The sequence below is a fragment of the Gossypium hirsutum genome, chromosome D11, assembly GCF_007990345.1.
Source record: "Gossypium hirsutum isolate 1008001.06 chromosome D11, Gossypium_hirsutum_v2.1, whole genome shotgun sequence".
Taxonomy (NCBI): Eukaryota; Viridiplantae; Streptophyta; class Magnoliopsida; order Malvales; family Malvaceae; genus Gossypium; species Gossypium hirsutum.
Genome location: NC_053447.1, coordinates 13,871,676 through 13,883,365, shown reverse-complemented (window position 1 = coordinate 13,883,365; position 11,690 = coordinate 13,871,676). Strand labels below are relative to the sequence as shown.

The window sequence follows — 11,690 nt, the reverse complement described above, 5'->3', positions numbered from 1 at the left end:
AGTTATTGCTTCGTTCTTCTGCTGTGCTTCGTGGAAGCAGTGAGGAAATTACGTTGAATCCTTTATCATTGCAAGTTAGGGTGACTTAGGCGTTTTTGAGCAAAGAAGCTGCCTAAGGCCGCATGGATCGCGTGGGAAAAACCTAAGTCCGTGACACTAGTACATGGAACAAGAATATGATTGGCCTAAACAGGCGAGCACATGTGCGACGTTGTTAAAGCGACATGGTACAAATCGAAAAGTTAAGTTGTTCAGTTTTTTAATTCTTGTACTATTTAAATTTTGAAATTCAAACAACAATTGTTAATTTATTAAATCATGATTTTTCTAAAATATTATATGACAAATATATTATATTATGTGTGCTGCAACGTTAGCTTTTTGCTTTCAAATAAATCCAAAAAAACACATCATTTTAATTAATGGATTTAATAACTATTTAATTAAAATTTAAAAATTTAAAAAATATAGAAACTAAGAATTATCAAATTAGAGAATATTAACTAAAATCACAACTTAAACACAACACGAGATGAATAATAAAATTAAACTTAATAAATTTAACCGCTAGATTCAAAATTAAAATTTTAAATATGATGTACCACAACAAAAAGAAAAAAGAAAATAGCAAATTTGCTTTGAACAGAATTTTGTTTTTCAAAGAAGGGCGGAGCGGCGAAGGATAGGCGTGCGGACCCCAAACGTCATCTTTCATCTTTCCCGTTTCACATTGCAAAGGGTGGTCGGTCCGTTTGACATTGTCTAGCTAGCTTTATATACACAAAAATTTATCATCTTTTCATTTAAATATTTTATTTTCTTTTATTTTATCAAAAATATATTTAAATTACTATTTTTTATTCAAATTATCGTAAGGGTTCTCTCAATTAAAGATGCAACCTTCAATTAATTAGAACTTGCCACGTGGTACAAAAGTTGTATAAGCACAACCATACCATTATTTATAGTAAATAGCTTCAAAAAATAAAAAAATATAAAAATCTAAATTTTGTAAAATTATTTCTATAATATATAATGTAAAATAAAATAAATATTATAAGATGTAGTATAAAATATAAAAAAATCAAAATACTTATAACTCAATAAATAATTAAAAATAAAATATTCAAAAATAAATATTTGAAATATATAAAAATCAATTTTAAATTTTTTAATAAACTTTATAATTTATATATTTGAATTTAGTAAATTTTAATAAACTTATATTATATATAAATTTTATTATATTTTAAATTTAAAAATTACTAACAAAACTTAATGTAAACATATATGGTTAACCAATGAATTAATTTTTTTAATTTGGATAATATATTTTTATAAAAAAACCTATTATATATTAAACCCTTTTTGTGGACTAACCCTAAATAATATAGTAAACAATTAAAAATATTTTGACGGGTTCAAATAAAATTATAACTATATAGTAAAACAAATCCTTTGACTTATTTTAGTTTTTAAAGTTCAATGTTTTTCTTATTTTCCTGAAATAAACTTCCGCTTTATAATTTGGAAAAATGAATGTCAATATCTTTTATGCATTATAATTATTAAAATCTGTAATAAATGCTATGCAACTACAGTGACCAAAGCCAAAAGTCGTCTGTCCCCACTCCCCAGTCAAAACTTTAATATCTCGATCCAGGAAAAAGACCGGTGTCGTGCGTACGAACCGTTTTGGTTTAGTGTATGGGGACATCGTGTTTGACTCTTATTATGGGTACTCATCAAGTTCGGTTTGATTTAACGGTTCATTTTTAGTATTTTGTCTTTTGCTTTCTTAATATTAATTAATTATCGCTAATTATAATCGCAAGTGTTTAGTTTTGCCTATAAAATTAGACAAAAAGGGGAACCGGTTTCAGGTTAATCAGTTGCTTCAACTAAAAAAAAACATAGTTTTCACTATCAAATGCTGTCTTTCTCCCACTCTATTATTTTATTCTTAATCGATTATATTATTGTAAATTTATTAGTAGTAAATGATTTTCAAACATACCTGAATCATGAACAAGTTCTATCTATTTTCTCTTTTTCATTCCTCTATGCCATGCAGACATGCACTACTTTTTTTTTCTCAAGAAACAAACAGTGTTTATTTTCCCATAAATTTAGTTATTTTTTCTTAGACATTTCTAGAACTGCATTGTTATTTTTTCCCAAGAAACAAACAGGGTCTATTTTCATCAATTTCAATTATTTTTTTTATTTATAGTCTTAAGAGTCTTCCGTACCCATAGCTAATCTCTATTAAAATAAAATTACTTTTTAGTCATTTAACCCCATTAGTGTGCTATCATTGTTTTAACTTTTATCTTTGGAATTCAGCACAAGGAAGATGACTCAAAAGGGGGCGGCCATGACTTTACAGTTTGATCCCATTACTGGCCTTTTTTTCCCTTCTACTTTTTACGATAAAATTAATAAAATAAACTATACGAAAGATTAAATTAATTTCATGATAAATTTATAATTTTACTTTTTAAATATAATTATCGATTTTTTTACGTAACACCAAATTGAACATGAAAACAATGATGAAACAAATGAAACGAATAATATATATTTATTCTTATAAAAATGATTAGCTTTAGAATAAATTCATGGCATCAAAGTCGAGAGTCTATGAAATCCACCTCACATGGCACCACCTCAACAACTGTAAAGTGAAAACAAACAAAAACCCATTTTATTTTTTTCCCTTTTTTTTCCTCAGATCATTGAAACAAATGCACACAGCAAAATTCCATAATCTACTAACGTTTCCTTGTAAAGGCGGTCTGGGTGTGTCGGGGATCCCTATTATGGTTCTCATTATCAACCTATTGAAGATTTAAGTTTAACACCCAAATATTAATTTCAGCATTTTCTTTACAAAAAAAAAAAAAAATCAGAGGCAAGACACTACAGTATTTCCCCTCTCTCTCTCTCTCTATATATATATATGTATGTAATTTTATAGCTTTCTTCTTGTTCTTGTTTCATTTCTCTAGATTATACACGTTAATACGCTGACAGGCTTTAGCGTATTCAGCATCTAGTCTAAAGATCATTCATTTGGATTTTGGATTGCTGATGTAGGAGTGTGTGCTCCCTCTTTCTATATATATATTTATATCATAAAAGAAGAAGAGAGCTTTTTGAAGAAAGCCAGCTACCATCCTCTGGTTGATCAGAGGATAAAGAACCTGGTCAGTTTTTTTTTTTGAAAATTTTTAGATACAATTATGTTTCTAATATGGGTTTCATTCAAAGTTTCATCTGATTTCTTATATCCTTTATTTGTCTCCTTCTGTTAACTGAAGATGACATGTTATAGATACAAGAAAGAGAAACAGAGGAGAGTCGGAAAAAAAAAACAATCTTCATGTTTCTGTTCTATCTGTTTCCTGCCTTTGTTTTGCGTGTTGATAAAATCTATTTGTTTTTATGTGCAATGTGTCTTTAGATTCTATCTCCAAATAACCTCTTTTTTTTTGTTGTTTGCCTTCACTCTTTCATTGCCTCAGATGGTGAGATGCCCTTCTTCACTCGATTTGATCTCTCTTCTTACTTAATTCATCGACATCAACGACAAAGCCACCGACTCAGCTTGTTTCTCAGGTCTATATCCTTCACCAAAAAGCTCACCTTTGCCAATAATGGGCTTCTTCACTCTATTACTCAATAGCATTACAGTTTCTTCTTCCTCTTCATCGTCACCTGCTGGAGAACCACCACATTTCTCCCTTCTGAGGGCAATTCATGGGTTGCCTGTTTTGGAACTATCCTCCATTTGCATAAATTTGACACTTTTCCTGGTTTTTCTTTTAATAATATCTGCAAAGCAGATATCTGTTTGTGCTGGTCGAATTCGATTATATAAGGACGATTCGGTTGCAAATTCTAGCCCAATTAGGAGAAGCATTACTGTTGGTGGAGAAGTTCAGGATGTTATAGTTGGTACTGGGTTTAAATTGTCTGTATCATGTTGTTTCTATGTGCTTCTTGTGCAAGTTGTGGTGCTAGGATTTGATGGTTTTGGTTTGATAAGAGAGGCTGTTGATGGGAAAGTTGTGGATTGGTCTGCTGTTGCCTTGCCTGCTACTCAAGTTTTAGCCTGGTTTGTATTGAGTTTTTCAGCTCTGCATTGTAAGTTTAAGGTGTCTGAGAGATTCCCGTTGTTGCTGAGGGTATGGTGGTCTATTTCTTTTGTGATTTGCTTTTGTACCTTGTATGTTGACGGCAAATCTTTCTTAGTAGATGGTTCAAGCTACTTTTCTTCTCATGTAGCTGCCAATTTTGCTGTAACTCCAGCTCTTGCATTTCTTTGCTTTGTTGCGATTAGAGGCGTGACCGGTATACAAGTTTGTAGAAACTCTGACCTTCAGGAGCCATTGCTTCTTGAAGAAGAAGAGGCAGGGTGTCTTAAAGTTACTCCTTATAGTGATGCCGGACTCTTTAGCTTGGCCACGCTTTCTTGGCTAAATTCACTTCTTTCACTCGGTGCAAAGAGACCGCTTGAACTTAAGGACATTCCTCTTCTTGCACCGAAAGATCGAGCCAAGAGTAATTATAAGGTTTTGAATTCTAATTGGGAAAAATTGAAGGCTGAAAACCAATCAAAGCAACCGTCTTTGGCTTGGGTGATTTTGAAATCATTCTGGAAGGAAGCAGCTTGTAATGCTGTATTTGCTCTCTTGAACACTCTTGTTTCCTATGTTGGTCCGTACATGATCACTTACTTTGTTGATTATTTGGGAGGGCGGGAGACTTTCCCTCACGAAGGTTATGTTCTTGCTGGAATCTTTTTTGTATCCAAGCTTGTGGAGACAGTGACAACCAGACAGTGGTATCTTGGGGTGGACATTTTGGGTATGCATGTCAGATCAGCTCTAACAGCAATGGTGTATCGCAAGGGGCTGAAGCTCTCAAGCTTAGCTAAACAAAGCCATACCAGTGGTGAAATTGTTAATTACATGGCGGTTGATGTTCAAAGAGTGGGAGACTATTCTTGGTATCTCCATGACATTTGGATGCTTCCGCTGCAAATAATTCTTGCTCTTGCAATCTTATATAAAAATGTTGGAATTGCTTCCGTTGCCACATTGATTGCAACCATCATATCTATCGTTGTAACTGTTCCTTTGGCAAAAGTCCAAGAAGATTATCAAGACAAGTTAATGTCTGCCAAGGACGAAAGAATGAGGAAGACTTCCGAGTGTCTAAGGAACATGAGGATCCTGAAGTTACAAGCTTGGGAGGATAAGTACCGAGTGAGATTGGAGGAGATGCGGGGGGTAGAATTCAAGTGGTTACGAAAAGCACTCTATTCTCAGGCCTTTGTTACATTCATTTTTTGGAGCTCCCCCATATTTGTTGCAGCTGTCACGTTTGCAACATCAATATTGTTGGGAGGTCAACTCACCGCTGGCAGTGTTCTTTCTGCACTGGCCACTTTCAGAATCCTTCAAGAACCACTTAGGAATTTCCCAGACCTGGTGTCTATGATGGCGCAGACAAAGGTTTCTCTTGATCGAATTTCTGGATTCCTGCAGGAGGAAGAACTGCAGGAAGATGCTACCATTGTTCTGCCCCGAGGAATGTCAAAAGTGGCTATAGAGATTAAGGATGGTGAGTTTTGCTGGGATCCCTCTTCTTCAAGGCCTACCTTATCTGGAATACAAATGAAAGTAGAAAGGGGGATGCGCGTGGCAGTTTGTGGCATGGTCGGCTCCGGGAAATCAAGCTTTCTCTCTTGCATCCTTGGGGAGATTCCTAAGATCTCTGGTGAAGTAAGTCTAGATCATTGAACTTTTAAACTATTTTCCACCTCAAGTTCTTTTCTTTGTTAGTTTTATTAGTTTTTTCCCCATTAATGGAAAGGCTTTTTGAATTGTTATTCTTTTACTTTGATGTTAAACAGGTTCGGGTGTGTGGTACTGCTGCCTATGTCTCTCAGTCGGCTTGGATACAGTCTGGAAATATTGAAGAGAACGTTCTTTTTGGTAGTCCTATGGATAAAACAAAATACAAGAATGTTATCAATGCTTGTTCCCTGAAGAAGGATTTTGAACTCTTTTCACATGGAGATCAAACCATAATTGGAGACAGGGGCATAAATCTGAGTGGTGGACAGAAACAACGCGTGCAGCTTGCAAGGGCTCTTTATCAAGACGCTGATATTTATTTACTTGATGACCCCTTCAGTGCTGTTGATGCACACACTAGCTCAGAACTATTCAAGGTTTGATACAGTCAATATGCTGCATATTTTGCTTTTCATTTCAATAGAATTTGGCTGAACAATTGTTTTTTTTTTTTTGAAATGCAGGAATACATAATGACAGCACTGGCAAATAAGACTGTCGTTTTCGTGACCCATCAAGTTGAATTTCTACCCACTGCAGATTTGATACTGGTATGAAATAGTTTCAAATTTTTTTCCCTGCTAGCAGTCCACTATGCAATGATGCTTGTACTTTTCTTTTTCTATTTCTGATGGTATGAATGCATGGCACACACTAAAATTCATGCCCTATGACATCATTTACTTATGTTTCTACTATGATCTGAAGACAAATTTTTAGCTGAACATTTAGATGGTAGAATTATTGAGGTGTTACATTTTGTTGTTGGGAACTGGCTTTTATGCCTAAAATATCTTTAACTTTGACTGCAAAACTTATGTCTTAAATGGTGTACATCATGGACTTGTTATGTTTTAGGTAGTAGTTTCCTTATGCTATTATTTGTGATTTATTTCTTGAAGATTCTTCTTGAATGAATTGGGAGCATAGTTAAGTATTGTTTTTTTTTTTTGGCAGACGGGAATATATTCTTTTTAGTTGTATTAATGGCTTTACACCTGTATTGCCTTTTCTTTTCACCAAGATAAGATATTATTTTTCTGAACTAATCCTTGTTCAAGGCAATGTGCCCTCTCTTTATCCAATATCATGTCCAGTATCGGTGGTTGTTGAACGTGATTGATTAATCTAAAGTAGGTGAGATGGATTAAAATGATCTAATTAATGAATTAGATAGTGATGACATGCTACAAGTGACACCATAGGAGATAGTACACTGTCCACAATACTATGAACAAGTCAATAATTATGGAATGTTGGACAACATGGTGCAACTTACTGGATGATGATGGACTAGATATATAGTGAAGTATGAGTTTTACTTTTGGCATCTGAACAGTAAAAATGGTAGCAGGGTCTAAAAATTAGCATGCGAACTAATTGTTCCTTTACAGGGAGATCAAATGTAAAGCTGGTGGAGATGAGGTGTTGTTTTGAGGGAAAGCTCACTTTTTCAACTTTTTTAATATAATAATGACTTATCTTCGATTAATTATGCAATACAAGTGCCCGGTGTCATATTTTTCGGGGGCCAATATAAGAATTGTTATATATATATGTACACATATTTTTGCTATAGGTGGTGATATGATGAGACCGGTTTTTCATAGGTTTTGCTGAATATTTTGTTCTCCAATGAAATTGATCATATCTGCAGGTTCTTAAGGAAGGGCATATCATACAAGCAGGAAAATATGATGAACTTCTACAGGCAGGCACTGATTTCAAAACTCTGGTCTCAGCTCACCATGAAGCAATTGAAGCCATGGATATTCCAACTCATTCGTCAGAAGAATCGGATGCAAATTTGCTTCTTGATGGGCAAGCTATATTAAATAAAAAAAGTGATTTGGCTGGAAATAATATCGACAGTTTGGCCAAGGAAGTGCAAGATGGTGCATCAGCATCAGACACGAAAGCAATCAAAGAGAAAAAGAAAGCAAAGCGGAGGAAAAAGCAGCTTGTTCAAGAAGAGGAAAGGGTAAAAGGAAGAGTCAGCATGAAGGTGTACTTGTCATATATGGCAGCTGCATATAAAGGCCTTTTGATACCACTCATTGTTCTTGCACAAACATTATTCCAGTTCCTTCAAATTGCAAGTAATTGGTGGATGGCATGGGCAAACCCCCAGACTGATGGAGACCAAGCTAAAGTCGGTCCTATGGTCCTCCTGGTTGTTTATATGGCCCTTGCTTTTGGTAGCTCTTGGTTTATATTTATGAGGGCTGTTCTGGTAGCCACATTTGGTCTAGCAGCTGCACAAAAATTGTTTCTCAGTATGCTTAGAAGTGTGTTTCGAGCTCCAATGTCTTTCTTTGATTCAACTCCAGCTGGGCGGATCTTGAATCGTGTAAGTATTTATATATATAAATATATATTTCCACCTGATAAATGCTTAAAGTTCCTAAGTCTTCTTTTTGGCTCTATTTGGAATCCACTTTATTTTATTCAGATTATATGATGACGGTCATTTGTAAACTCGCAGGTGTCTATTGATCAAAGTGTTGTGGATCTTGATATTCCTTTTAGACTTGGTGGGTTTGCTTCAACGACAATACAGCTTCTTGGAATTGTTGGTGTGATGACAAAAGTTACTTGGCAAGTTCTGCTTCTTGTTGTTCCAATGGCTATTGCTTGCTTGTGGATGCAGGTAGCTATTTTGCCTCAAATTTCTGTTGTTGGGTTCCATTGACTCAGACACAGAGAAGGCACATTAGTAGTAGTTTGTTTCTTTAAGTTAATTCCGTTTTATACAGTCTTGCGAATGCATGTTTCTTCTGATGAGTTTCTCATTTATTGCTGGTTGCAGAAATACTACATGGCGTCTTCGAGAGAACTGGTCCGCATTGTTAGCATCCAGAAATCTCCAGTTATTCATCTGTTTGGTGAATCAATTTCCGGAGCAGCCACAATAAGAGGTTTTGGGCAAGAGAAAAGGTTCATGAAGAGAAACCTTTATCTTCTTGATTGTTTCGCCCGTCCATTCTTTTGCAGTCTTGCAGCCATCGAGTGGCTCTGCCTACGGATGGAATTACTTTCAACCTTTGTATTTGCTTTTTGCATGATTTTGCTCGTGAGTTTTCCACATGGAAGTATTGATCCAAGTAAGTAAATCTTTTGCTTTATTATTTGATTTATCTGCTTGTTTGTAAGGCATTCGAGTGTCAAGAGTGACACGTACTGTAAAATTTGAAGTAAACTGATTTGTCACTTGCAAAGGCAAGCAAATAATCGGTGAACTATAAATTTGAAATTTCTTCATTTCACCTTGTTAAAATCTTGTTCTGCAGTCCCAGTCCTACATTGTGGCCCTGCCCTTGGCTCTCTTGTCATCTTTACAAAGGCAAAGGGATAGTGTTACTATGAATTATCCTTTAGAAATGACAATGTTTTCGATGAGAACCTTTAGAATTCCCGGGCACATTTTAGTTACATCATTATATATTCCTTTTCCTCATATGCTGAATGTTTCTTCTAAAATGAAAATTTTGGAGTTCTTAGTCGTGATAATATGCTGATTGCTTCTTCTAAACAGGTATGGCAGGCCTTGCTGTGACATATGGCCTTAACTTAAACGCAAGGTTATCACGGTGGATACTTAGCTTTTGCAAGCTCGAGAATAAAATTATTTCCATCGAGAGGATTTATCAGTACAGCCAAATTCCAAGTGAAGCTCCTCCTGTTATTGAAAATTCCCGCCCGCCATCCTCATGGCCCGAATGTGGAACAATTGAGTTGCTTGATTTAAAGGTATGTAGCTGATTTTCACCACACCATGCACTACCGTTTTTTTTTTCTTTCAACACCGGAAGCTCATAAATACCGTACTGTTTCTACATTGAGATAATTTTCTTTTATCTCTTACTGGAACCACATGCTGACATTTCCTTTTGTTTTAATATTGCTTTTTTTAAAGGTTCGCTATGGGGAAAATCTTCCTGTAGTGCTTCACGGAGTAACATGTGCATTTCCTGGTGGCAAAAAGATCGGAATTGTTGGGCGTACTGGAAGTGGTAAATCTACGTTGATCCAAGCATTATTCCGATTGATTGAGCCAGCTGGTGGGAGAATCATTATAGACAACATTGACATTTCAACAATTGGGCTCCATGACCTACGTAGCCGCCTTAGTATCATACCCCAAGATCCTACATTATTTGAAGGAACTATTAGAGGCAATCTTGATCCTCTCGAAGAGCATTCGGATCATGAAATTTGGGAGGTATAACTTTCACTTGCATACGGCATACCCAGCTCTCTCCCTCACATAACCAGCATACTTAGCTGTTAATCTTCCTCATTAAACAAATGCCACTTTGTTACCTGGTTTACGTTCCTTTTAATCTTTTTGTTTCATTTTTCCCGCACTAAATAAAATTAGCATGCTACGTTGAGTCTTGAAACGTTTTGTTGCATGACGTGCATGGAACTTTTCTTTGTCTGCAGGCTCTCGATAAGTCTCAGCTTGGAGATATTGTTCGTGAGAAAGAGCAAAGGCTTGATACACTAGGTTTGCACCGTCCCTCTCAGGCATCATTAATGCATCATTGAGCTGAAAAAGAGAGAGAAATGAAAAAATGTATAGAGAAAGAAGAGGTAAAAAAGCCCCTTGAAGTTGCATGTGGTTTATGTCATTTTTTCCATTGATGTGATGCAGTTTTGGAAAACGGAGATAACTGGAGCGTGGGCCAGCGGCAACTTGTTTCGCTGGGCCGAGCTTTGCTCAAACAGGCAAGAATACTCGTGCTCGATGAAGCTACAGCATCAGTTGATACTGCCACTGACAATCTCATACAGAAGATCATCCGAACAGAGTTCATGAACTGCACAGTTTGCACTATTGCACATCGTATTCCGACTGTAATTGACAGTGATCTTGTTTTGGTACTAAATGATGGTACGTAAAGCTACGTCTTTAATATTCCATCTTTAAGTTTGAGATGCTTCAGTATTGAATTCATTGAAAATCTTGAATTGGAAAATTATCTGCAGGTCGAGTTGCAGAGTTTGATACCCCGGCACGTCTCTTAGAGGATAAATCATCAATGTTCCTAAAGTTGGTAACCGAGTATTCCTCAAGATCAAGTGGCATACCAGATTTTTAAAACAGATTGCGAGCCAATTTCTTCTACCAGTCAGGCATCGGGAGCTGAGGGACTATCCAAGAGTGAACCAGCTGCCGCTGCTGCTTCTTTCTCGCAGCACCCGGCTAAGTCAAATGACAAATGGCAAGGGCAGATACGCGCACCAAACCATTTTATAACCAAAGCATCAAGTAATTTCAACTTCAAGGTAATTTCCAAGTAGATTCATCCCCCAAAAACGGATTCAGAAAATTCATGCACGGCTAGCATCCTGACATATACCTCGTAACAGAAAATACAGTCGATGTAATAATACTCGGGAAGAACGCGGTTCATATTTGTTCAAGATGTGCAATAAAATAGTGGTTAGAAAAATGTTATTATGTTGTTAGGACAAGTTGAAGATTTGAACTAGTTAGATCCCTCTCTTTTCTACTGGCAAAAAGTTCAATTGTAAACCCAAAAAACATAAATTTTGTTTCATCTCTTTAATGGCAGCTTCTTTTTTATAGGCTTTGATGCCATAAATTTTGCTTCAAGCTTATCTCATTGCCGCTGCACACACACTGCCTCAAAACTACAGCAGACAAATTATATATTTTGTTTATCCAATTGAGCAACGTCGTCGCTAATAAACGGTCAAAAACGATGAAAGCTGTGATTATGATACAATGATAGAGAAAAAAGTTCCAATGAGAATTTTTTAATACTTAAGTTTGTCAAAGATGAAAAGTCTCAA

General features: G+C 35.7%; 1 protein-coding gene across 1 annotated transcript; it reads left to right on the top strand.

The window, feature by feature from the left end:
• The first annotated feature begins 2,634 nt into the window (after positions 1 to 2,634).
• LOC107923830 (ABC transporter C family member 5) lies at positions 2,635 to 11,460 on the top strand. The gene is made up of 12 exons (XM_016853975.2): positions 2,635 to 3,209; positions 3,528 to 5,792; positions 5,924 to 6,244; positions 6,332 to 6,418; positions 7,525 to 8,217; positions 8,353 to 8,517; positions 8,677 to 8,971; positions 9,403 to 9,617; positions 9,784 to 10,089; positions 10,314 to 10,377; positions 10,525 to 10,764; positions 10,860 to 11,460. The coding sequence occupies exons 2-12, from the start codon at positions 3,660 to 3,662 to the stop codon at positions 10,970 to 10,972; spliced, it is 4,632 nt and encodes a 1,543-aa protein (XP_016709464.2). The 5' UTR covers positions 2,635 to 3,209; positions 3,528 to 3,659; the 3' UTR covers positions 10,973 to 11,460.
• Positions 11,461 to 11,690: the final 230 nt, after the last annotated feature.

Bases quoted from the DNA above. Each gene is read 5' to 3' on its own strand.
- LOC107923830 (XM_016853975.2), top strand. From the start codon at position 3,660: ATGGGCTTCTTCACTCTATTACTCAATAGCATTACAGTTTCTTCTTCC. The intron at 5,793-5,923 runs GTAAGTCTAGAT...GATGTTAAACAG, and splicing joins TTCCTAAGATCTCTGGTGAA to GTTCGGGTGTGTGGTACTGC. The intron at 8,218-8,352 runs GTAAGTATTTAT...GTAAACTCGCAG, and splicing joins CTGGGCGGATCTTGAATCGT to GTGTCTATTGATCAAAGTGT.